Source organism: Doryrhamphus excisus, chromosome 19 (genome assembly GCF_030265055.1).
Source record: "Doryrhamphus excisus isolate RoL2022-K1 chromosome 19, RoL_Dexc_1.0, whole genome shotgun sequence".
NCBI classification, from domain to species: domain Eukaryota; kingdom Metazoa; phylum Chordata; class Actinopteri; order Syngnathiformes; family Syngnathidae; genus Doryrhamphus; species Doryrhamphus excisus.
In genome coordinates, this window is record NC_080484.1 from 14,875,274 (window position 1) to 14,901,868 (window position 26,595).

At 43.7% G+C, this 26,595-nt stretch overlaps 2 protein-coding genes across 2 annotated transcripts; one reads left to right on the forward strand and one right to left on the reverse strand.

The window, feature by feature from the left end:
* LOC131107295 (gap junction alpha-10 protein-like) lies at positions 1–7,258 on the forward strand. The gene is made up of 3 exons (XM_058057189.1): positions 1–185; positions 1,473–2,924; positions 6,484–7,258. Exons 2-3 carry the CDS (start codon positions 1,512–1,514, stop codon positions 6,520–6,522), a joined length of 1,452 nt encoding a protein of 483 aa, XP_057913172.1. The 5' UTR covers positions 1–185; positions 1,473–1,511; the 3' UTR covers positions 6,523–7,258.
* Positions 6,743–25,926, reverse strand: LOC131107294 (transcription regulator protein BACH2-like). The gene is made up of 5 exons (XM_058057188.1): positions 25,662–25,926; positions 18,124–18,406; positions 15,207–16,511; positions 13,491–13,697; positions 6,743–12,236 (listed from the first exon to the last, which is right to left on the reverse strand). Exons 2-5 carry the CDS (start codon positions 18,388–18,390, stop codon positions 11,871–11,873), a joined length of 2,145 nt encoding a protein of 714 aa, XP_057913171.1. The 5' UTR covers positions 18,391–18,406; positions 25,662–25,926; the 3' UTR covers positions 6,743–11,870.
* Positions 25,927–26,595: the final 669 nt, after the last annotated feature.

Consider the following 26,595-nt stretch of genomic DNA (forward strand, 5'->3'; position numbering starts at 1 on the left):
ACCCACAGCCTGCCAGCACAAAGAAAAACAGCAACAGGACGCAAAAAGCTCGTGGATTGGAATTTGGAATTTGGAACATTCCCGCTTCTCCATGGGGTAGCCGCAGCGACACCGTGGATTCCTTGGATCAAAGCCTCACGATGAAATACAACCAGAGACCAGAGGGGATCCCATATCAATGACTTGTAAGTCTCTTTAAGATGCTTACTTACGTATTTACTTACTTACTTACTTGCTTTCTTACTTACTTGCTACTTGTTTTCTTACTTACTTGCTAACTTACTTACTTCCTTACTTTCTTACTTAATCACTTACTTGCTTTCTTACTTACTTGCTTACTTACTTGAGTGCTTACTTACTTACTTCCTTACTGTCTTACTTACTCACTTATTTGCTTTCTTCCTTACGTCTTACTTACTTGCGTTCTTACTTACATAGTTACTTACTTACTTACTTTTTTACTTACTCACTTACTTGCTTTCTTACTTACTTGCTTGCTTACTTGCTTACTTACTGGATGGATGGGTTGATGGATGGATGGATGATAGATGGATGGGTAGATGGGTAGATGCAAGGATGGGTACATAGATGGATGGCTGGGTAAATGGATGGATGGATGGATGGATGGATGGGTTGATGGATGGATGGATGGATGGATGGATGGGTTGATGAGTAGATGATGGATGGATGGATGGATGGATGGATGGATGGATGGGTTGATGAGTAGATGATGGATGGATGGATGGATGGATGGATGGATGGATGGATGGATGGGTTGATGGGTGGGTAGATGCATGGATGGGTACATAGATGGATGGATGGATGGGTTGATGAGTAGATGATGGATGGATGGATGGATGGATGGATGGATGGATGGGTTGATGAGTAGATGATGGATGGATGGATGGATGGTTGGGTTGATGGATGGATGGATGGATGGATGGTTGGGTTGATGGATGGATGGATGGATGGATTGGTACATGGATGATGGTTGGGTTGATGGATGGATGGATGGATGGATAGATAGATAGATGGATGGATGGATGGATGGATGGATGGATGGATGGATGGGTTGATGGATAGATGGATGGATTGATGGATAGATGGATGGATTGGCACATGGATGGATGGATGGATGGTTGGGTAGATGAATGGGTAGATGGATGGATGGATGGATGGATGGATTTATAGATGGATGGATGGATGGATGGGTTGATGGATAGATGGATGGATTGGCACATGGATGGATGGATGGATGGTTGGTTGGTTGGTTGGTTGGGTAGATGAATGGGTAGATAGATGGATGGGTGGGTAGATGGATGGATGGGTGGGTAGATGGATGGATGGATGGATGGATAAATGGATGGATGGAAGGGTGGATGGGTAGATGGATGGATGGATGATAGATGGATCGATGAGACGCATCTTTCTGCGTCAAAGATGCTGAAGCTGTACGTTCTCTATCCCTCCAGCTTGAGGACATGTGGCAGTAAAGCGGCGAGAACCTGACCATGGGTGACTGGAACCTCCTGGGCAGCATCCTGGAAGAGGTCCATATTCATTCCACCATGGTGGGCAAGATCTGGCTCACCATTCTCTTCATTTTCCGCATGCTGATCCTGGGGGCGGCGGCTGAGGACGTGTGGGACGACGAGCAGTCCGAGTTTGTCTGCAACACGGACCAGCCGGGCTGCAAGGCGGTCTGCTACGACCGAGCCTTTCCTATCTCGCTCATTCGTTTCTGGGTGTTGCAAGTCATCTTCGTGTCTGCGCCCTCGCTGGTCTACATGGGCCACGCCCTTTATTGCATTCGAGCTCTGGAAAAGGAGCGTCATCGGAAGCGGATACAGCTAAAGGAGGAGCTGGACGAGGCGGAACTGGCACTGGACGAGCACAAACGCATGGAGAAGGAGCTGAGGAGGTTGGACGAGCAGAGGAAGGTGAAAAGAGCTCCTCTTAGAGGATCCCTCTTGAGAACATATGTCATCCATATCCTTACACGTTCCGTTCTGGAGGTGTTTTTCATCCTGGGACAATATATTCTCTACGGTGTCCAACTGGACCCGCTTTACAAATGTGAGTGGATGCCTTGCCCCAACAGTGTGGACTGCTACATCTCCAGGCCGACGGAGAAAACCATCTTCATGGTCTTCATGATTGCCATTGCTGGTGTCTCTCTTTTCCTCAACATTCTGGAAATATCCCATCTTGGTGTCCGGAAAATCAAACAAAGCCTTTCCGGAGAAAGATACACGGAAGTTGATAGTTTGATTTTCAAGTCCAAGAGGAAGATCTCGCTATCACACCAGTGTGTCATGAGCCACGTGTCCCCCTACAATGGACCCTTGACTCAGACCTTCCAAGTCATACCAGAAGAAGACATCAAGCCACCTCATTACTCTGGCTTGAAAACCAACCAGGAGATCCAAGGGAACGACGGCGCCGCTTTTGTGGGACACTCACGAACCGCCTACAGCTTCCCCCAACCCAGAACTCCAAACAAATCCATCCAGAACTGTGTCAACCCCCAAGTCCAGCAAGGTCCAGAGGTCCTCACGACAATAGCGGACCACCATCTTTGCTGGGAATCTGTGGTGCCCAATATGGAGGCAAGTGTGTCGTGCCCCCAGGAGTATACCCACCTGGGACATTATCAAGACACTCTTCTGTCCAACAGCGCCGTACCACCGTGTTCGACTGACCTCCCTGAAAAAGGGGATCGCAAGGACTCGATGGGGAGTCAGCTCCTCATCCCCAAACCTAGAAAAACCAGCTTCATGATCAGACCTCCTTCTGAAAGCCTGTCATCAATAAGTGGTTCCACGAGTCCCTCTTTGCACTCCTCGGAAGAATCAGATGAACTGGGGTCGCTGCAGGGGGACATGCCCATGATGCCCCCTCCTGGGGGGAGGAGAATGTCAATGGTAAGTCAAACACTCATGATAGTCATGTGATCAAAGACGCTCAATGGTAGTCCTCACGCTCCCCGGACCGCCATCAAGTTGTGGCCAGACGTTTTGAGAATGACAAAAGTGCGCTTATGTGTTTTTCTGTGATCGCTCTGTGGCGGGCTTTCTTATATACAAAGCGCCATCATAAACATGGAGGCAGCAGACGGGATGATGGGAATGAATATTTGTACCTAAGTTACTGCTAAGTCACTGCCAGAGTACACAGGGAGACATGGAATGCAGTAATAAGACACTAGACAACACATAATAAATAACATCATGGCTGCCAGGTTCAGCTAGCTGGCAGTTATGTGCCAGGTAAGACTAAGGTTTTGTGACTTCCCAGAGTCTTTGAACGTGACATGAGACTCCAGTGTGTGGCTGCAGAGAGGACAGTTGAGTTTGCTGATGTTGTTTTGGCACGGTGTGGTCCACAGTAGCCTGTTTTTGCAATTAAGAGACCGTTGGTGGACCAACTTCCTGTCACCCTGAGAAGGTCTGACTCACGTTCCAATACCATCTTTATCCTTCCTTAATGGCGCCACTCATATGCGCTTATCTTAGCTCCTTGTCTCCTCTCATAGGCTCTTACCTTACCTCCTTGTCTCCTCTCATAGGTTCTTACCTTACCTCCTTGTCTCCTCTCATACCTCCTCATCTCCTTTCCTACACCCTTACCTTACCTCCTTGTCTCGTCTCATACGCCCTTACCTTACCTCCTTGTCTTCTCTCATACCTCCTCATCCCCTTTCCTACACCCTTACTTTACCTCCTTGTCTTTTCTCCTACCTCATCATCTCCTTTCCTACACCCTTACCTTACCTCCTTGTCTCCTCTCCTACCTCGTCATCTCCTTTCCTACACCCTTACCTTACCTCCTTGTCTCCTCTCATACCTCCTCATCTCCTTTCCTACACCCTTACTTTACCTCCTTGTCTCCTCTCATACGCCCTTACCTTACCTCCTTGTCTCCTCTCATACCTCCTCATCTCCTTTCCTACATCCTTACCTTACCTCCTTGTCTCCTCTCATACGCTCTTACCTTACCTCCTTGTCTCCTCTCCTACCTCATCATCTCCTTTCCTACACCCTTACCTTACCTCCTTGTCTCCGCTCATATGCCCTTACCTTACCTCGTCTCCTTTCATACACCCTTACCTTACCTCCTTGTCTCCTCTCCTACCTCCTCGTCTCCTTTCCTACACCCTTACCTTACCTCCTTGTCTCCTCTCATATGCCCTTACCTTATGCCCTTTGTCTCCTCTCATACACCCTTACCTTACCTCCTTGTCTCCTCTCCTACCTCCTCATTTTCTTTCCTACACCCTTACCTTACCTCCTTGTCTCCTCTCATATGCCCTAACCTTACCTCCTCGTCTCCTCGCGTACGCCCTTACCTTACCTTCTTGTCTCCTCTCATACACCATTACCTTACCTCCTTGTCTCCTCTCCTACCTCATCATCTCCTTCCCTACACCCTTACCTTACCTCCTTGTCTCCTCTCCTACCTCCTCCTCTCCTTTCCTACACCCTTATCTTACCTCCTTGTCTCCTCTCCTACTTCCTCATCTCCTTTCCTACACCCTTACCTTACCTCCTCATCTCCTCTCATTAGCTCTTACCTTACCTCCTACCTCTTTACCATATGTCCTTGTCTCCTCTCCTACTTCCTTGTCTTGTCTCATACACCATTACCTAACCTCCTCGTCTCCTTTCCTACACCCTTACCTTCCCTCATCTCTTCTCCTACCTCCTTGTCTCCTCTGCCACACCCTTACCATACCTCCTTGTCTCCTTTCCTACACCCTTACCTCCTTGTCTCCTCTCATACCTCCTCATCTCCTTTCCTACAAACTTACAAATGTAAATCCTAAGCAGGTCAATAGTGGTTGCTAGAGTGGATGTGTGATTCCCATAAGACACGAGTATGAGTATGTGATGGATGAGTATGAGTATGTGATGGATGAGTATGAGTATGAGTATGTGATGGATGAGTATGAGTATGTGATGGATGAGTATGAGTATGAGTATGTGATGGATGAGTATGAGTATGTGATGGATGAGTATGAGTATGTGATGGACGAGTATGAGTATGTGATGGACGAGTATGAGTATGTGATGCTTGAGTATGAGTATGTGATGGACGAGTATGAGTATGTGATGGATGAGTATGAGTATGTGATGGATGAGTAGGAGTATGTGATGGACGAGCATGAGTATGTGATGGATGAGTATGTGATGGACGAGTATGAGTATGTGATGGACGAGTATGAGTATGTGATGGACGAGTATGTGATGGACGAGTATGAGTATGAGTATGTGATGGATGAGTATGAGTATGTGATGGATGAGTATGAGTATGTGATGGATGAGTAGGAGTATGTGATGGACGAGCATGAGTATGTGATGGATGAGTATGTGATGGACGAGTATGAGTATGTGATGGACGAGTATGAGTATGTGATGGACGAGTATGTGATGGACGAGTATGAGTATGAGTATGTGATGGATGAGTATGAGTATGTGATGGATGAGTATGAGTATGTGATGGATGAGTATGAGTATGTGATGGATGAGTATGAGTATGTGATGCTTGAGTATGAGTATGTGATGGATGAGTATGAGTATGTGATGGACGAGTATGAGTATGTGATGCTTGAGTATGAGTATGAATATGAGTATGAGTATGTGATGGACGAGTATGAGTATGTGATGGATGAGTATGTGATGCTTGAGTATGAGTATGTGATGGATGAATATGAGTATGTGATGGACGAGTATGAGTATGTGATGGACGAGTATGAGTATGTGATGGACGAGTATGAGTATGTGATGCATGAGTGTGAGTATGTGATGGAGAGTATGAGTATGTGATGGATGAGTATGAGTATGTGATGGACGAGTATGAGTATGTGATGGATGAGTATGAGTATGTGATGGATGAGTATGTGATGGACGAGTATGAGTATGTGATGCTTGAGTATGAGTATGAATATGAGTATGAGTATGTGATGGACGAGTATGAGTATGTGATGGATGAGTATGTGATGCTTGAGTATGAGTATGTGATGGATGAATATGAGTATGTGATGGACGAGTATGAGTATGTGATGGACGAGTATGAGTATGTGATGGACGAGTATGAGTATGTGATGCATGAGTGTGAGTATGTGATGGAGAGTATGAGTATGTGATGGATGAGTATGAGTATGTGATGGACGAGTATGAGTATGTGATGGATGAGTATGAGTATGTGATGGATGAGTATGTGATGGACGAGTATGAGTATGTGATGCTTGAGTATGAGTATGAGTCTGAATATGAGTATGTGGCATCAATGCGAGGGCCTTTGCAGCATATGGATGCCAAGGGCTGATTAATAAGCTAAAAAAAAAGCTAAAAGAGAAAGGCTGACTTTCTTATCGTGAAAACAGAAGCCAAGCAGATGAATTGAATGACCTCGGCATGGAAATGGCCGACTGCTAGTACGATTACCCACACACACACACATGTTCTCTGTGTCCTTGTTCAGAGCGTCTTCCTGGACATCTCATCCATCATGAAGAAGTGAGGCGACGCTGCCGATGAGGATGAAGACGTCCCATCCCACGGGGATGGAGGAAGGAAACCTCAGGGCTCCGACTGTGGACGAGAAGCACCTTCCACCTTCTGTGGCGTGCCGGGAAGCCGGCTGTGTGGCGAGCGTAGCGTAGCGTGGCGTGGCGAAAGGGCCGCTTGCTGTACGTGAGTGGAATAAATGACGGGATGAAAAGTCAGCGGGATTCTCATGCCTTTTTTTTCTTTTTATTTCTCAACCAAAAGATTCATATCAAAGACATAAATGTGACATGTCGTAGAACATTTAGAAAAAAGATGAGTGATCTGCAGCTTGGAAAAAAGCCGAAGCGTAACGCTTGCGTCTGCATTAACAGTCGTGTTGTTGGTTGGCGAAAAAACAAGCCCTCCGAAATACGTCCAACAATATTAGCACGCTAAAAACATCAGCAAAGTATTTATCGTACACTTCTTAGCCGTAGGGAGAGGTATGTGGAATTCTGCAGGTAGATACGTTTCACGTCACTTCAACCAGGTTGAAAGATTCCCGAAAGTCCCAATCCCAATCCCAGATTCTTTGTAAACAAATCACTTGAATACTTAAGTTTCGTCTTTAGAAGGCATTGCAAGTGTTAATTTCCGGTCGGTATCGATCGTTGTGCTGAATTCCGAGGTCTCACTGATATCATATTGACACAGCGCATAACCGACTGGCGAATCCTCACACTCATGAGCAAGGCAGTTGCTGTCATCGGCCTTTTTTTGATGGATATCAGCAAAAGAATACCGAGTCCGATGATTTAAAAAAAAAAAAAAAACGGGAATATACATGATCCATCTGAAATAAATAAACTCATGAGGAACATCTCAACTTCTTCACTAAACAAGCTGATGATAAAGATGACCTGCTTCCTGTTCGAGCATTTGGTTCTTCCATTATTTACACACAGGAAGATGGGAGAAGATTGGAGTCTCCGCTGGTCTCAGATCAGAGCGGAAAAAAAATCAAGTCTATAACCTTCTTGGTTCGCTTGGAACGTCTAAGGCAAGAAAATGTAGCTGCACTCTTTTTTCTTACAAATTCATCAAGATTAAGATAACGTAGTAAAAAAAATAAAAAATAAAAAAATCCGGGATCTTACTTTTACACAAGAAAAAAAAAAACACACACAGTACAGTTCTAGTGTAAACATGCTGACTCATCATAAGGAAACCAGGAAATAAAACTCGGGAAATTAACAACAAGCAGAACGGGTGGCAACCATCTGGCAACACCTACCCCCAAATAAATAAAGTTCACATTAGCAAGGAAAGTAGAAGATACACAAAAAAAAATTAAAAATTCCAAGATTTACACGTTGCTGTCATCGACAGGAAACAGTGGCGCCGCCATCGTGCCGCCATCAAACTGAATAATGCACCAGTGTGATTGTTGTAGCTTTCTCCGTCACATTCCTCCATGGGGGGTGAGTTGGGAGGGGGGGGGGGGGGTGTGAGTGAATTGCGGAAATGTCACTGCCGGGATGCCGGGACAGCTCCAAACATCCACTTCCGAGTCTGCCGTGGTGTTTTGGCAGGTCATGTGACCGAGTATTTTTGCATCCTTTCAAAAATCGGAAGGCGTCATTCCAAGACATCTTGGAAACAATCCTAATCCAAAACAAAACATCTTGGAAACAATCCTAATCCAAAACAAGACATCTTGGAAACAATCCTAATCCAAAACAAAAAACATATTGGAAACAATCCTAAACCAAAACAAGACATTTTGGAAACAATCCTAAACCAAAACAAGACATCTTGGAAACAATCCTAATCCAAAGCTAACGCCGGGACAGCTCCAAACATCCACTTCCGAGTCTACCGTGGTGTTTGGCAGGTCATGTGACCGAGTATTTTGGCATCCTTTTAAAAATCGGAAGGCGTCATTCCAAGACATCTTGGAAACAATCCGAATCCAAAACAAAAACATCTTGGAAACAATCCTAATCCAAAACAAAACATCTTGGAAACAATCCTAATCCAAAGCTAACGCCGGGACAGCTCCAAACATGGTGTTTGGCAGGTCATGTGACTGAGTATTTTGGCATCCTTTCAAAAATCGGAAGGCGTCATTCCAAGACATCTTGGAAACAATCCTAATCCAAAACAAAACATCTCGGAAACAATCCTAATCCAAAACTAACGCCGGGACAGCTCCAAACAGAACCAAACATCCACTTCCGAGTCTGCCGTGGTGTTTGGCAGGTCATGTGACCGAGTATTTTTGCATCCTTTCAAAAATCGGAAGGTGTCATTCCAAGACATCTTGGAAACAATCCTAATCCAAAACAAGACATCTTGGAAACAATCCTAAACCAAAACAAGACATCTTGGAAACAATCTTAATCCAAAGCTAACGCCGGGACAGCTCCAAACATGGTGTTTGGCAGGTCATGTGACCGAGTATTTTGGCATCCTGTCAAAAATCGGAAGGCGTCATTCCAAGACATCTTGGAAACAATACTAATCCAAAAAAAAACATCTTGGAAACAATCCTAATCCAAAACAAGACATCTTGGAAACAATCCTAATCCAAAACTAACGCCGGGACAGCTCCAAACAGAACCAAACATCCACTTCCGAGTCTGCTGTGGTGTTTGGCAGGTCATGTGACTGAGTATTTTGGCATCCTTTCAAATCGGAAGGCATCATTCCAAGACATCTTGGAAACAATCCTAATCCAAAACAAAACATCTTGGAAACAATCAAAGCTAACACCTTAGCTCATACAAAGGTACAAACATCTCATGGAGGAAACATAACAAACAGCAGCGACTAGCGCCAGTGGATTGCTTGGTGAGGTCGAATCATGACCTTCAGACACCTCCAAGGACACGCTTCTCATCTTTCTGGAATTTTGCCCATTATCCATAATCCTTATGAGGCAGGAACACAACTGTAGTTGATGTTTCTGGGGTTCAAAATACAAAACGCACACCATGGGACACACCTCCAGAAACCTCCAACAAGGTTTCCTACTCCTGCTGGAGAAGGAATGCATCACCTAGCTGCCTAGAGGCTAGCATGTAACTATGGCAACAACAACAACAACAACAATGTAGCTGTGGATTGCTGCATTTGCAGGTCACGTTGTGGAAAAATGGAGCCTTTGTTGCCGCTTTTTGGAAGTTCGGAACGCTTTATCGTCGCATCCCATTCCCGCTGCCTCTTTTTTCCTGTTTTTAGGTCTCCTCAACGCACAGCAAACACGGAATCTCCCTTCCGGTCTCACAGAACCTGGGCCACATTTGCTCTGATCCTCCCAATATTCATCATCAGTACCGGCTGTCACCTCTTGGAGGCACTGTTGCATCAAAACATACATGTCAAAACACATAACAAAACATATTAAAATATGGATAAAACATGTCAAAACACATAGAAACATATGGATAAAACATATAAATACATAATGAAAGATGAAGAAACATATAAACCATGGATAAAACATGTTAAAAGATATGGAAACATGTAAAAAAAAGTATGTAAATACAGGTAGAAACATCAGAGTAGAGTAAAAAAAGACGTTTGCATAACCAGAGTAGATTCCGTCCAAAATAACATTTTCATGTTTGGTGAATAGTTGGTGAGGCTTTTGGGAAATAAACTTCCTTTCTTTCCTGGGAAAGAAGCAACGGAAGCGAGGAGGGAAGCTTCTCCATGGATGGATGCTCGTCTTTTAGTCGGCCATGATGCTAACAAACAGGCTAGCCATCCTTTGCGGTACAAGGATGCTTGCTGTAGTACATGTTGTACTATCATAGCAGTACAAGGATGCTGTACAGCAGGGGTCTCAAATTTGCGGCCCGCGGGCCAAATGCGGGATGCTAGTTTGAGGCCCCCGCCTTGATATGAAAGTTTAATTTGTTTTTTGATTTGCTTATTTATTTTTTCATCTTATTTTGTGTTGAAAAATTAACATTAAACATTTATTTAATAACTTCATATTAAGTAAAAATTAATTTGTTCATTTGTTTCATTTGTTTTTTGATTTGCTTATTTATTTTTCCATCTTATTTTGTGTCGAAAAATAAAAATTAACATTAAACATTTATTTAACAATTTAATAATACATAAAAATGTATTTGTTTCATTTGTTTTTTGATTTGCTTGTTTATTTTTCCATCTTATTTTGAGTCGAAAATTTTTTTTACATTAAACATTTATTTAATAATTTAATAATAAATAAAAATTTATTTGTTCATTTGTTTTTTGATTTGCTTATTTATTTTTCCATCTTATTCTGTGTCTAAAAATAAAAATTAACATTAAACATTTATTTAATAATTGAATAATAAATCAAAATTAATTTGTTCATTTGTTTCATTTGTTTTTTGATTTGCTTATTTGTTTTTCCATCTTATTTTGTGTCGAAAAATAAAAATTAACATTAAACATTTATTTAATAATTTAATAATAAATAAAAATTAATTTATAATAATTTATTATAATTTAATGTTTTATCAGAGCTTTTGCAAAGCACTGAAAAAGTGGAGGGTATAGCAGAAGCATTGAAGACTATTATATATATATATATATCAATTTTTAATATTTAATATAATTAATATTTATTAATATTTTTATTATATTTTTTTTATTTTTTATTTTTTATATATATAGATTTTTTTGGCCCCCAGGTAAATTGAGTTTGAGACCCCTGCTGTACACGTTGTACTATCATAGTAGGATGCTTCAAATATTATGTATCATCATGAAGTAATAAGCGTATTGACGCGTACTAATACTCAATAGCTGCTAAAACTCCAAGTGGATCAGACGGACTTGAATTTTCTCTAACAATGACTTTCTTTAGTCACGGTGTCGGGTCCGGTGAGTATCATACTCTTCCCGTTTTTACAACATAAGCCCCCCCAAGCCAGTTTCTTGGATGGTCAATCATGGGGGGGGCACAAAGAAGCCTCAAGAAGCCGCATTCCCAAAGAAAGCCTTGGAAAACTCTACATGAAGGAGTTGGACTGATGTAGCGTTTCGGCTTCGGAAGAACGCAAACAGGTTTACACGTCTTCCCGGCGGCATTCCCTCATCCCATCCTTCCCGTCCGCACATTTCCCATCAAGAAAGAAAAGGAAGTTATTTCCCAAAGCGTTGGGCAGGTGAAAACCGGAAGATGTCGGAAAGGACTCGGGTGAACATTCTGCTAAATTCCTGAGTTTGCACGTAGGAGGGAGGGAAGCTACCAGGAAGATAACGTCAGGATGACACAAAGCTGCCAGTCCGGAAAATACCTGTGGAAGAGTATTGCTGAGAGGACAAAAAACATCTTGGAACATTCCCGTTCACAATTTTCCAGCAGGCCGCTCGCTAAGTACCGTCGTGTCTCTTCTGTTCCGCCGTGGTGCATTTCTCAATCATTTCCTGACAGAAATCCACCGTGACGGAAGAGCCCGAGACGTCAAGTGTCGACTCAAACAGCAGGGGTCCGTTGGCCCCGGCCGACAGCTCCACGTCCCCCGATAAACACGCGCCTTTGTTTCCCGGAGGAGACTCGGCCTGGAACGACGGCGAAGGCGGCCGGGACGCGAGGTGGGCGGCGGCGGCGGAAGGCGGCTGGCCGCCCTGCACGTCTCTGCACACTTGCTGGGACAGGAAGGAGAGGTCGTGCCACAGCTCCGACATGCACGCCTTCAGCTGGTTGCGCTCGCTCAGCAGCTTCTCTTTCTCACACACCTGATGGACGGGAACAACACATTGGGATCACTTTTAACCGGAAGTCACAAATATTTAGCACCGCTACGCCTGCCACCATTCCCATCAACAAACGGGACTCGTACTACATTTAGCAGAGTCGTCTAGGAAAACAATTCATGAGAAAAAACTTTATGAGAAGAAAATTTACAAGAAAAAAAAATTCACGACAACAGTCAGTAATTTACCAGAAAAAAGTTCAACGTGAAACATGGAAAAAACAAACAATTGTATATTTTCAGAACATAAAGTCGTAAATTGGCAAGAAAAAGTAGGAATTAGTGAAAAAAGTCGTCCATTTACAATCAAATGTTGTAGCATTACAAGAATAAGTATTAGTGGAGTATTAGAATAATGGTGGAGTATTAGAACAATGGTGAAATATTACAATAACGGTGGAGTATCAGAATAACAGTGAAGTATTGGAATAACAGTGCAGTATTACAATAACGGTGCAGTATTAGAACAATGCTGGAGTATTACAATAACGGTGGAGTATTAGAACAACAGTGGAGTATCACAATAATGATGGAGTATTAGAATAACAGTAGAGTATTACAATATTTGTGGAGTATTAGAACAATGGTGAAATATTACAATAACGGTGGAGTATCAGAATAACAGTGAAGTATTAGAATAACGGTGGAGTATTACAATAACAGTGGAGTATTAGAACAACAGTGGAGTATCACAATAATGATGGAGTATTAGAATAACGGTGGAGTATTACAATATTTGTGGAGTATTAGAATAACGGTGGAGTATTAGAATAACGGTAGAGTATTACAATATTTGTGGAGTATTAGAATAACGGTAGAGTATTACAATGTTTGTGGAGTATTAGAATAACGGTAGAGTATTACAATATTTGTGGAGTATTAGAATAACCGTAGAGTATTACAATGTTTGTGGAGTATTAGAATAACGGTGGAGTATTAGAATAACGGTGCAGTATTAGAACAATGGTGGAGTATTATAAGAATGGTGGAGCATTAGAATAACGGTGGAGTATTAGAATAACGGTGCGGTATTAGAACAATGGTGAAGTATTAAAATAATGGTGGAGTATTACAATATTGGTGGAGTATTAGAATAACGGTGGAGTATTACAATAAAGATGAAGTATTATATTATTATATATATATATGGTATATGCTCATATATTACTTTAGGACGAGAACAAAAAGAGGGTGCTCTCCAAAAACAAGGGTTAGGGGACTACTTAGTGGAGCGTACCAGTTTACGGATCTCGCTCTCCAGGTTCTGGATGCAGTCCAGCTTCCTCTTGCGGCAGCGCTGGGCGGCGATGCGGTTCTTACTGCGGCGGCGGATGTCGTGGATGAACTCCAGCTGCTCTGAGGTCAACTTGTGCATTTTGATGAGGATCTGGAAGTCGTTGCGCGGCAGGTTGGTGATCTGGTCCACGGGGAAAGGGAGCTTGACCTGAAGACAAACAAGGTCATGTTGTTTGGTTCCTCACTGCTTATGAAATATCCCAGAAGAAATAAGAAGCTTCATACGAAGACATGAGTGGCACTATAGTAGTAACATAGTAATAGTAACCATAACATGACTTCATTGATCCAATTTGCAGTCAACGGCAATGTGGCCGACATCCACTAGATGGTGCTATTGCGCTATGAATGACATCTCAGCTGTTGTCCAACCAGGGTTGTTATTGCCTGTCCTTTGCAGCAAATCAGGCAAGTACTATTGTTGTTGGAAATATCATTACGTCATTGCTGCTTTTGTATTATTATTCCATCTTAACATTTAGTATTGGTTCTTCATATTTCAAAGCAAATATCATTTGCTCATCGTCCCATGAAAACTAGGATGAAGACGCCCCCATGAAGGACGGCGGGCATTGACATTAAGGATGCTGTCCAGAGATTTTAAAAAAATTGATTCATTTCAGATTCAGATTAGATCTCTGATTAAGTGATGTAAACGTCCATTTTTTCATCTCATTTAAATATTGTTTCAATAGATGGTTATACAGGAGTGGCCCTGTGTGAAAAAGTGATTCCCCCCTCCCCCACACCCCCCCACACCCATTAAAATACAACTTAGCCGAGATGAATTGAGATCTATCAGATCTCAGATCTGGAAAAGGTTGTAAAGCCATTTTGGGACTCCAGCCAACCACAGTGAGAGCAATTTTTCCCAAATGGTCGAAACATGGAACAGTGGTGAATCCCAGGAAAAGATGGTTATACAGGAGTGGCCCTGTGTGAAAAAGTGATTCCCCCCCCATACCCCCCCACACCCATTAAAATACAACTTAACTGAGATGAATTGAGATCTATCAGATCTCAGATCTGGAAAAGGTTGTAAAGCCATTTTGGGACTCCAGCCAACCACAGTGAGAGCTATTATTCCCAAATGGTTGAAACATGGAACAGTGGTGAATCCCAGGAAAAGATGGTTGTACAGGAGTGGCCCTGTGTGAAAAAGTGACCCCCCCCATACCCCCCCACACCCATTAAAATACAACTTAACTGAGATGAATTGAGATCTATCGGATCTCAGATCTGGAAAAGGTTGTAAAGCCATTTTGGGACTCCAGCCAACCACAGTGAGAGCCATTTTTCCCAAGTGGTCGAAACATGGAACAGTGGTGAATCCCAGGAAAAGATGGTTATACAGGAGTGGCCCTGTGTCAAAAAGTGACCCCCCCCCCCACGCCCCCCCCCCCCCCCCCCACTCATTAAAATACAACTTAGCTGAGATTAATTGAGATTTATCAGATCTCGGATCTGGAAAAGGTTGTAAAGCCATTTTGGGACTCCAGCCAAACACAGTGAGAGCCATTATTCCCAAATGGTCGAAACATGGAACACTGGTGAATCCCAGGAAAAGGCCCAGTCTACCAGAGGTTTTGGGGTTTTAGGGTTTGGAATTGACTGGTCTGACTTCATATCATAGCAGAGGATGAAATATGACACAAACCTCGGGTCCAGAGACTCTGGTGAGACCGCTTTCGCTGTCCCCCTCTGAGAAAGACCCTGACTCGTCGCTGGAGTTTTCACCACTGGCTCCAAATCCTTGCTCACTTTTGATGTTGGCGTAACCCTGAGAAAAGACGAGGTCTGGACCGTGGTGGTCCCTTTGCTCCAGCGTCCCGGCGAGGCATTGAGCCAATCCGGAGATGGATCCCGACTGCGGTGACAGGGACAAGTCGAAGTGCTGCAGGCTGGACGATGGGCTGCCACTTCCTCCGTCCTCCGGGTAGGAAAAGGAAGAATGGGAACTGGAAGTCTGTGTTCGGGGTTCAGACGGCGCAGGGGAATGCGTCGAGGTCTTGACGGGACCGCGACACGTGTTCCCAGGAGACGGTGTAGCTACCTGCAGCAAGCCGGAGATCTTCCCATTCCCATATTGAGCCAACATTTGCTGCTCCCTGGCGGATGAAGAGAAAATAACGCTCCGTCTGTCTATCTCCGTTTCGGGTTTTGCCGACGAGGCGCAAGGTAACGGTCTTTCCGGGCTCCTGTCCATGTTGCTCAGGGATTCTGGCGCCACATCCGCAATGAGGTTTCCCACGCTTTCCCTTTTGTCTTTCAGCCTCTCCTTCCCTGCTTCCCTGCTGTAGTGGTTGAGGGACAGTCTGTTAGTGAGGAGCTGCTCGATGGTGCTGCTCGGCATTCCGCTCAAATCCAGACCTCCTCTTTGGAGGTAGGAGCGCAGGCAGGAGGACGGCGAGCCCCTGCTCGGAGAATTCTCCACTGCTACCGGAACCGCTTCCACTTCTAATTCCATCTCGAGTACTTCTTCTGTACACAGTTCCGTGTTGTATCTATTCCCGTCATGTTCTTCGTCCTCAAAAACGGGTTCCTCTTTGATCCTGGAGGGGCTAAGAGGTGTGGCGGCTGAGGTATGGTCATCATCATCATCATGATGATGATGAATGCCGCCATTGTGCTGGTACTGATAGTTGCTATATTTAGGAAGATCTACAGGAAGTGGCTTGTTGGTTGCTACATGACTTTTCTGCTGCCTGCTCTCTGTAGAATCATCGGAATACGACGCTTCCTCGTCGGCTCGGACATCATCACGGTATTCCGACTTGCCGTTGCTGCTCAGCTGGCTGTCATTCTGCAGCTGGGCTTGCAGGAAGCGAAAACAAGAGTCCTCCAAGTTGTGAACGCCCAGGACGTCGGCGCAAAGGATGACCTCATGGATGTTATCCCGGCTTAAAACTAGCTTAGCCGTGTAGGCAAACTGGAGCAGAGGGGCAAAGCCCTTCGCAGTCACCTGAAGGGGAAGCAGATGAGGTAGAACATCATGAGAAATTAATCCAAATTAATCAGGTCAGGTTGTATTAATATTCACCATTAACTAATGATGGTCATGTGATGCCCCAGATACCATACGTCCTTTGTGGGACGGGAAGGACATCAATTTTCACAGAAGAGAGCTCCATACTTACATACAAAAGTTACCACTTCCACACAAAATAGGAGAACTCATTCATTCATTCATTTTCTACCGCTTATCCTCATGAGTGTCACAAGGGTGCTGGAGCCTATCCCAGCTGTCTTCAGGCGAGAGGCGGGGTCCACGCTGGACTGGTGGCCAGCCAATCACAGGGCACATATAGACAAACAACCATTCACACTCAAATTCATACCTATGGACAATTTGGAGTGGCTAATTAACTTAGCATGTTTTTGGAATGTGGGAGGAAACCGGAGTACCCGGAGAACATGGAATCTCCACACTGAGATGACCTAGGGTGGGATTGAAATCGGGTCTCCTAGCTGTGAGGTCTGCGCGATAACCACTCGACCGCCGTGCAGCAATGTATTTCTATGTTATATGTTCCTCCAAAACGCGAGTTCAATTCCACCCTCGGCCATCTCTGTGTGGAGTTTGCATGTTCTCCACGTGCATGCGTGGGTTTTCTCCGGGTACTCACATGCTAGGTTAATTAGCCACTCCAAATTGTCCATAGGTATGAATGTGAGTGTGAATGGTTGTTTGTTTATATGTGCCCTGTGATTGGCTGGCCAAACCAGTCCAGGGTGTATCCGGCCTCTCGCCCGAAGACAGCTGGGATAGGCTCCAGCACCCCCGTGACCCTTGTAAGGATAAGCGGTACAAAACGAATGAATGAATGAGTTCTCCTCCTATTTTGTGTGGAAGTGGTAACTTTTTGGCTTCTTATTTTGTCTTTCCCCACCCTCGGCCATTTCTGTGTGGAGTTTGCATGTTCTCCCCGTGCATGCGTGGGTTTTCTCCGGGTACTCCGGTGTCCGCCCACATTCCAAAAACATGCTAGGTTAATAATTGGTAACTCCAAATTGTCCATGGGTATGAATGTGAGTGTGAATGGTTGTTTGTCTATATGTGCCCTGTGATTGGCTGGCCAAACCAGTCCAGGGTGTATCCGGCCTCTCGTCCGAAGACAGCTGGGATAGGCTCCAGCACCCCCGCGACCCTCATGAGGAAAAAGCGGTAGAAAATTAATGAATGAATGAACGAATGTGAGTGTGAATGGTTGTTTGTCTATATGTGCCCTGTGATTGGCTGGCCACCAGTACAGGGTGTACCCCGCCTCTCGCCCGAAGACAGCTGGGATAGGCTACAGCACCCCCTGCGACTCTTGTAAGGATAAGCGGTACAAAATGAATGAATGAATGAGTTATCCTCCTATTTTGTGTGGAAGTGGTAACTTTTGTATGTAAGTATGGAGCTCTCTTCTCTGAAAATTGATGTCCTTCCCGTCTTAGAGTTACACGAGTTCCAAACAACTCATACACTCAGTCTACATTTCCACTTTCAGACTTTTTCAAAGTATCTCATGTTTGCTTCAGCATCGAACGCAATCATCTCGCCGATGAAGGATTTTGATAGGATACTTTACCTTGTCTGGGAGATTAATGATTGGCTCTGCTTCACCCGGTGGCCCGTTGTGCCCCCACAAGGCTTGCAGGAAGTAGCGGCTGCTGGCAGCAAGGACGGCCCTGTGGGCTCGCACCTCCCTACCCTCCACCAGCACGGTGACATCGCACAGGATGCCCCGTCTCCGCTGCTCCTCCAGGCTCAGGAGCACGTTGGCGCAGTGGACTTTGGACTCGTACACATATACCGGCACTGCTGCCCCAGCGTCCTGTTCATCGCCAGCCGACATCCCTTTCTGCGGCCCTCTGGAAAGAAGGAAAGGTAACAAAGTTGAAAGCCATCAACTGTTCCTTTGTGACATCACAAAGGAGCGGGATTCCTTATATGGGCGTGGCTGTAGGCCAGATACGCCCATGAGCTGCCAGTAGCTCCTAAACACTTTTCAGTTAGCTAATCACTAGTCACTAATCACACACCTAATCAGGTAATCACTGGAGGCTTTAACCACTTGAACAATAATCTGGGGGGGGGGGGGGGTCTTCTGTCTGTGCTAGTCTTGAATGTATGGATTTAATCTAATCTAACAATCTAATCTATCTAATCTAATATTCTATTCTAATATTCTAATCTAATATAATGCAATAGTCTAATCTAATATTCTAATATAATCTAATTCAATATTCTAATCTTATATTCTAATCTAATAATCTAATCTAATCCAATATCCTGTTCTAATCTAATCTAATCTAAAATTCTAATCTAATATTCTAATCTAATCTAATATTCTAATCTAATCTAATATTCTAATATAATATTCCAATCTAATATTCTAAACTAATCCAATATTCTAATATATTCTAATCTAATATTCTAATCTAATCAAATCTAATCTAATCAAATCGAATCTAATATTCTACTCTAATCTAATATACTAATATAATATAATATTCTAATCAACTAATCTCATCCAATATTCTAATCTAATCAAATCCAATATTCTAATCTAATATAATATTCTAATCTAATATTCTAATCTAATCTAATAATCTAATCTAATCCAATATTCTAATCTTCTCTAATATTCTGATCTAATCTAATATTCTAATCTAATCTAATAATCTAATCTAATAATCTAATCTAATCTAATCTAATCTAATCTAATCTAATAATCTAATCTAATCCAATATTCTAATCTAATCTAATATTCTAATCTAATCTAATAATCTAATCTAATTCAATATTCGAATCTAATCTAATATTCTAATCGAATCTAATATTCTAATCTAATATAATAATCTAATCTAATATAATCGAATCCAATATTCTAATCTAATCTAATATTCTAATCGAATCTAATATTCTAATCTAATCCAATATTCTAATCTAAACCAATATTCTAATCTAAACCAATATTCTAATCTAATATAATATTCTAATCGAATATTCTAATCTAAACTAACATTCTAACCTAGTCTAATCTAATCTTCTAATCTAATCTTCTAATCTAATCTAATCGAATCCAATATTGTAATGTAATCTTTTAATATTCCAAAGCGTTGCTACTCAACATAAAGAGTCCAAGCAGAAAGCTGAGCCAGCAGTCTGCCAGTCTCATCTAGCCTTAGATGGGGGGGGGGGGGAGGGGGGGGGGGGGTTCTGCTGATTCATGGCTTTTCAATAGAGAACTCTACTGTACTGTGCAGCCTTTACATCATGTGGTCAACTAACAAAGAGCGATGCCCCCCGCCCCCTTAAGACCCCTTAAGGGTAAACAAATTCTTATTATCCATATATTAATATTGTAAAAACATGGCAGTAATAATAGGGGTGACATCAAATGTCAGGTGCATTGCACTAACTCCAACCCTTTCATTCTAACCCTATAACCCATGGGTGGGTAAACTACGGCCTGGGGGCCACTTGCGCCCCACCAAGTACAAGCACATCAGGCACATGCAGTATCCACCCATGTAAATCGGGATAGGATACAGAACATACAGGCCGCTTATCCTCACTAGGGTTGCATGGGCATGCTGGAGCCTATCCCAGCCAAACAACCATTCACACTCACATTCATACCTATGGACAATTTGGAGCGGCCAATGAAGCTAACATGTTTTTGGAATGTGGGAGGAAACCGGAGTACCCGGAGAAAACCCACGCATGCACGGGGAGAACATGCAAACTCCACACAGAGATTCCAACACGGGTCTTCCAGGGCTGTGTGGCCTACATGCTAACCACTAGCCCACCGTGCAGCTTGAATTTCGTTCCATATTTAGAATGATTTAACGTAGTTGTCACAGTTGTCAGGAGATCGGGAAGACCTGGGTTCGATTCTCCGCTTGAAATCCGAGGTCTCGGTGTGTGTGGCGTTTGAGTCCCAACTCCAAAAATTCCCTTCGGTGGGATTGGTCCTGTCTGTGGCCCCTCCTAATCCCATCCCAGCCTACATTGTGGCCACTAGAACCCCCAGATGTCACCAACGAGCTAAGATAAATACATTATTCATCACAGGAAGCCAGGATATACTACATATAGCATGCATATGAATGAATGAGTGAACACTTTCACCCTTGGTGGGGGGGTTCGGGGGTGGGGGGTGGGGGGGTGGAGGGTGTCCTACTTTCCTCCATCTCATCTGGCCTGATTATGTCTTATTCTCATGATAGATTTGGCGTGTGCTATTCAGTGCTTGTGTGTACAGTGCAGACCCGGCCATCAATGCATGCATGTTCGAGTGCCTGTGTACACGTTAAAGGAGACCCATCACACTCATGATGGGGTCTCTGTGGGAGTTGTGGACTCCTACATAGCAGCTAAACCATAACCCACACACAAAGCTTTCTAGATCTTCCAGACTCTGCAGTGTCTTTTCCTGTAGTGTTTCCCTGGATTTCCTGCCTGCCGCCTAAACAGTCTATGTGATCTACTCCACCCCTGCTGGGTCAACTCCACTGTGATTGCTCACACTCCCAAGAGCTCCCGAGGACTTCTGGAAACGCAGGTCCATGTTTGGCAATCTGTAGCCTGTGTAAGGAAGTCTGGGCCGCCTTGGCGAACATTCAGAGCTACACTGTCTACTGTCTATGCTGTCTACTATATTGGCTAATAAGAATGTACAGGTGACTATGGGGGTGTTATTTCATGTCTAGAAGGCTCTAATCATGTTAAAAAAGTGTTTAGAAGGTGGTAAACAGATTTTCTATGTCTTATTTTCTCTTTTGATGTCTACTATATTGGCTAATAAGAAAGTACAGGTGACTATAGGGGTGTTATTTCATGTCTAGAAGGCTCTAATCACGTTAAAAAGTGTTTAGAAGGTGGTAAACAGGTTTTCTATGTCTTATTTTCTCTTATGATGTCTACTACATTGGCTAATAGGAATGTACAGGTGACTATAGGGGTGTTATTTCATGTCTAGAGCGCTCTAATCATGTTAAAAAGTGTATTTGGAAGGTGGTAAACAGGTTTTCTCTGTCTTATTTTCTCTTATGATTTCTACTATGTTGGCTAATATGAATGTGCAGGTGACTATAGGGGTGTTATTTCATGTCTAGAAGGCTCTAATTATGTTAAAAAGTGTATTTAGAAGGTGGTAAACCGGTTTTCTATGTCTAATTTTCTCTTATGATGTCTACTATGTTGGCTAATAGGAATATGCAGGTGACTATAGGGGTGTTATTTCATGTCTAGAGGGCTCTAATCATGTTAAAAAGTGTATTTAGAAGGCGGTAAACAGGTTTTCTATGTCTTATTTTCTCTTACGATGTCTACTATGTTGGCTAATAGGAATGTGCAGGTGACTATAGGGGTGTTATTCCATGTCTAGAGGGCTATAATCATGTTAAAAAGTGTTTAGAAGGTGGTAAACAGGTTTTCTATGTCTTATTTTCTCTTATGATGTCTACTATGTTGGCTAATAGGAATGTGCAGGTGACTATAGGGGTGTTATTTCATATCTAGAGGGCTCTAATCATGTTTAAAAGTCTATTTAGAAGGTGGTGAGTGGCTTTCCTATGCTCTAATTCCCCAAATCGTCCATTTATGTTAAGGAATCTGTCTAATTGACTTATCACGGTCGAGTCTGGAAGCAGTGCACCGTGATGAACAAGGGATGAGTGTATTTCCACAGCAGCTGTAGCCCACTGGAGTACTCCCCGAGCTGAACAACAGCTTTTAACTTGAGCTTAGCCAACGCTGCCCGGACAATGGGGCTTCAAGTAGAGTCCATAACGACTGACCATCATCTCACCATCTGCCCCACGTCTGCACCAATCACGGCCAACCATGCCAGATGGTTTGCCAGCTCAGTGGCAGGATTGTACTTGGAACACAAAAACAAATGACCAACACCACTTGGCCATTTTGGTAACATTAGTGTTTTTTTTAATCGAGTAACATCCTCATAAGCTTCAGTGCTTCAGAGTGGAACATCAGCAACACTTTGACACGAGGAAAAACACCATGAGACTAATTAGTTCTGACGTCTGAGATCCATGAAATGTTGAGCGTGTCGTGCAATTCTCTGCTTAACTGCTAGAGGGCAGTGTTTTCCTCTGAGTGGACTTTATGAGAAACCAGGAAACGATTGGCTTATCAGCTTTCTTTGTCACAAATGAACAACGGCAAACAAAGAGAGCAATACCAGAGCTGGAACTAACAGTTTTATGGCAAATGTTGATGTGAAATCAATCTGTGAAATGTCACATGCCGGAGTAAATCGTGCACCGACAGCCAAGCAAAGCCGGCCATCACGGCCCACGATGGACACAGTGCAAGGTCATGCAAGGTTACAATTCTTTGGAGGCGTACGTCAACATGTGACCATCGTGAGTCACATGTTTAAACGGCAGACAGCCACAGGCGTGCCTCGTCCCTCCACGCTGCCCCAAAAGTTCCCCACAACTGTGTCTGTGCTAAAATAGCTTAATCCAGAGTTGCCATGGCAACAAGAGTCCTTTGACATTTTACTTCTTCACTTTACTGCACTGCATGCAGTATTTTGTAGAAGTAGTGGTTCAGACTACCTTATCACGGTGTGTACTGTATGTATACATGTACAGTATCTAAGGGCCTGGAAGCTCTCGTATGATGAAAGAAGCCTGTTTCCATGGCAACCCCATCCTTCAAACTGTGGCAGTGGAGTCCAGCTTGTTGGTCTATTGATCTCGTTTCCGTTTGCTTCTTGTCTGTTTTCTTCACGTGTCGTTTTATGATGTGCTTGACATGTTCCTCCACATGTTCCTCGTCCTCAATCCTACTTGTCCAATGCTCTCACCTAATAGTTGCCTTCTTTCACACTCTGGCGCACATTTAATGACATCTGGCTGCTGATGAAGGTCCATGTTATTCCTAGCCACAATCGCTCACAATCACGCCACCTTTTTTACAAGTACTTCACTTGGATATGGAGGAGATACAACACTCCACCACACGCCGCATCCATTTTCGTCTTTTTCATGCCAGCTTTCTCTTCCACAGAGATAAGAATATTATAGAACACTGGAAAAGCACTTGCAGAGCACAGAACTCCACCAAGCACCGTAGCTTCCCCCATATTGTGATTTACACCCTAAATATTAGTCCTGCATTTATTAGAGCCCTCTAGACATGATGTAACACCCCTATAGTCACATTTACACTCCTGTTAGCCAATATAGTAGACATCATAAGAGACAATAAAACATGGAAAACCTGTTTACCACTTTTTACCATGATTAGAGCCCTCTACACATTACATAACACCCCTATAGTCACATTTACACTCCTATTCGCCAATATAGTAGACATCATAAAAGAAAATAAGACTTGGAAACCTGTTTACCACCTTCTAAATACACTTTTTAACATGATTAGAGCCCTCTGGACATGAAATAACACCCCTATAGTCAACTTTACTTTCCTATCAGTCAATATAGTAGACATCGTAAGAGAATATAAGACATAGAAAACCTGTTTACCACCTTCTAAATATACTTTTAACATTATTAGAGTCCTCTAGACATGAAATAACACCCCTATAGTCACTTTTACACTCCTATTAGCCAATATAGTAGACATCATAAGAGAAAATAAGATATATAGAAAACCTGTTTGCCACCTTCTAAATACACTTTTTAACATGATTAGAGTCCTCTAGACATGAAATAACACCCCTATAGTCACACTTGCACTCTTTCTCTAAAAACTCACAAAACTTTGTTTCAATGTAAGGCTACGGGATCACGGCTACGGGAACGGGGGGTGCTGAAGCCTATCCCAGCTGTCTTAGGGCGAGAGGCGGGGTACACCCTGGACTGGTGGCCAGCCAATCACAGGGCACATATAGACAAACCACCATTCACACTAGCATTCATACCTATGGACAATTTGGAGTGGCTAATTAACCTAGCATGTTTTTGGAATGTGGGAGGAAACCGGAGTACCCGAAGAAAACCCACGCATGCACGGGGAGAACATGCAAACTCCACACAGAGATGGGATTGAACTCGGGTCTCCTAGCTGTGAGGTCTGCGCGCTAACCACTCGACCGCCGTGCAGCCTGTCAGAAAAAAATGTGGAATAAACATGTCTTCGGTCTTTGGAACTTTGGAAGCATTCATCACCTTAACAGAGCTCTTCCGTCTGCCAAACAGGAAGTAAACAACCACAGCGGTCTTATTATTATTATTATTATTATTGTATTTCTTTATCCCCCTTCCGTTGTACATCCAGTGTATATGAATATGAAGTGTGTACTGTATGAGTGCTGTACTACTATGAACGTGAATAGCAGTAGTCTATGGATGCAAGAACCTGCAGGACAAAGAAGAGGGATTTCTTCAGCTGTGCTTCCTTTATGAGCATCAACTGTTGTGATGATGATAATAATGATGATGATGATGATGATGTTTATATACCATTGCTGACTGTGTTATTGTTGGAAGTGGTAAAGGTGCCTTGCCTCCAATGTGACACCAACAGGACGAGGAGGTGGGAGGGCAAGGGGAAGAGAGGGGGGGGGGGACCAGGACAAAGGCTCGGTGTGTTACACAACAATGCAGCGTCATGGCAGCCTTTATGACGTTTAAACGCTGCCCGTACACCCCAACGGAGCACATTCCCGCTCCATGACGGACGAATCATCGAATTCTTGTGACCGTCGTAAGGGACCGAGAGTTCCGCGGCAGAGGGCGGGAATAAGGGGGGCAGGGCGGGAATATAATGCGGAGGGAGGGGGGGGGTGCCCGGCTCCTTTGTCCCCGGCCAGCGTCTTTCTCCCCATCAAAATGACAGCATCTCGATCTCCGAACAAGGTGTCTTTTTGACATTTGACCGCAAGTTCGACTCCTTTCATTCATCGCAGCGGAAAGATCCGACAAACGCCCACTTGTTCCCAAGCGTGACACAACACAAACAAGACGCTGGCGACCGGGAAAGGAGACTCGGATCTCCTCGGAGGAGAAGTGCTAGCATGTTTATCAAGTCAACATAAAGCAAAGCAAGGCCACAAAGCGTGGAACCCGCAACCAAAACAACCCCCCCTTTAAGATGGCAACGTAAGCAGACAAAACTCACCCCTTTTTTCTCTGTGTTTGCTTCGCTCGCCCCCGCGGTAGCTTCTCACAAGTCCAACTCCATCTGCATCCCGGCTAATCCCGCCCTGCTCCCGAGATCGGGAATGACTTGGAAGCTCGGCATCAGTCGGCGTGTGGCGGACGGACACGGCTCCGTGCGTGGAGAATGTGACGCCTTTTTTTTTTTTTCTCCTGCATTGTTGACATTGCTTTGCTGACGTCATGCTAACGCTCATTCACAACAAGCCCACCCCGTAAGCCCCCCCCCCCCCCCCACCCCACGTCGCTCGTAGCATCACGCAGGTCTGCACAACCCTTGCCTTGAAACAGATCCATGAAGCTGCAGGATAGAAGACCAGGAAGGAGGACGAGAGCATCGGCCATGACAGTCTTTACATCATATTTACATCATATTTACATCATATTTACATCATAACCACACAAAACAAAGCTAGCATTTGGAAATACTTGGAGAATCAAAGAAACAGTCCAAATATTATGATCATAACATGACCCAAAACTAATTGTCGTCGCATATGTTCCATATTCAAGACTAAATGTATTGTTTTCATAAAGTCATGTCATCAAGTTCATTCATTTATCCTCACGAGGGTCACGCGTGGGGTGCTGGAGCCTATCCCAGCTGTCTTCGGGCGAGAGGCGGGGTACACCCTGGACTGGTCGACAACATCAAGTTGTCACTTTTAAATAATTAGGTTGGTAAACAGGATCCCAAAAGCAGATTTATTAACATAAAGACTAACTAATTAACTAAAGGTGCAACAAACGGTACAATAAAAGACAAAGTACAACACAATAATACAACAAAAGACAGAGTACAACACAATAATACAACAAAAGACAAAGTACAACAGAAACACACCATGCTAGGCAGTAGCCAAAGGAGGAACATACAAAAGTACAAAAAGGGGAAA

Coding starts and splice junctions, on each gene's coding strand:
- LOC131107294 (XM_058057188.1), bottom strand. CDS start 18,390: ATGTCGGCTGGCGATGAACAGGACGCTGGGGCAGCAGTGCCGGTATAT. Junction 13,698..15,206: donor CCAGAGTCTCTGGACCCGAG/GTTTGTGTCATA, acceptor GTTTGTCTTCAG/GTCAAGCTCCCTTTCCCCGT. Junction 12,237..13,490: donor AGAGCGAGATCCGTAAACTG/GTACGCTCCACT, acceptor CCCGTCCATCAG/GTGTGTGAGAAAGAGAAGCT.
- LOC131107295 (XM_058057189.1), top strand. CDS start 1,512: ATGGGTGACTGGAACCTCCTGGGCAGCATCCTGGAAGAGGTCCATATT. Junction 2,925..6,483: donor GGGGGAGGAGAATGTCAATG/GTAAGTCAAACA, acceptor GTCCTTGTTCAG/AGCGTCTTCCTGGACATCTC.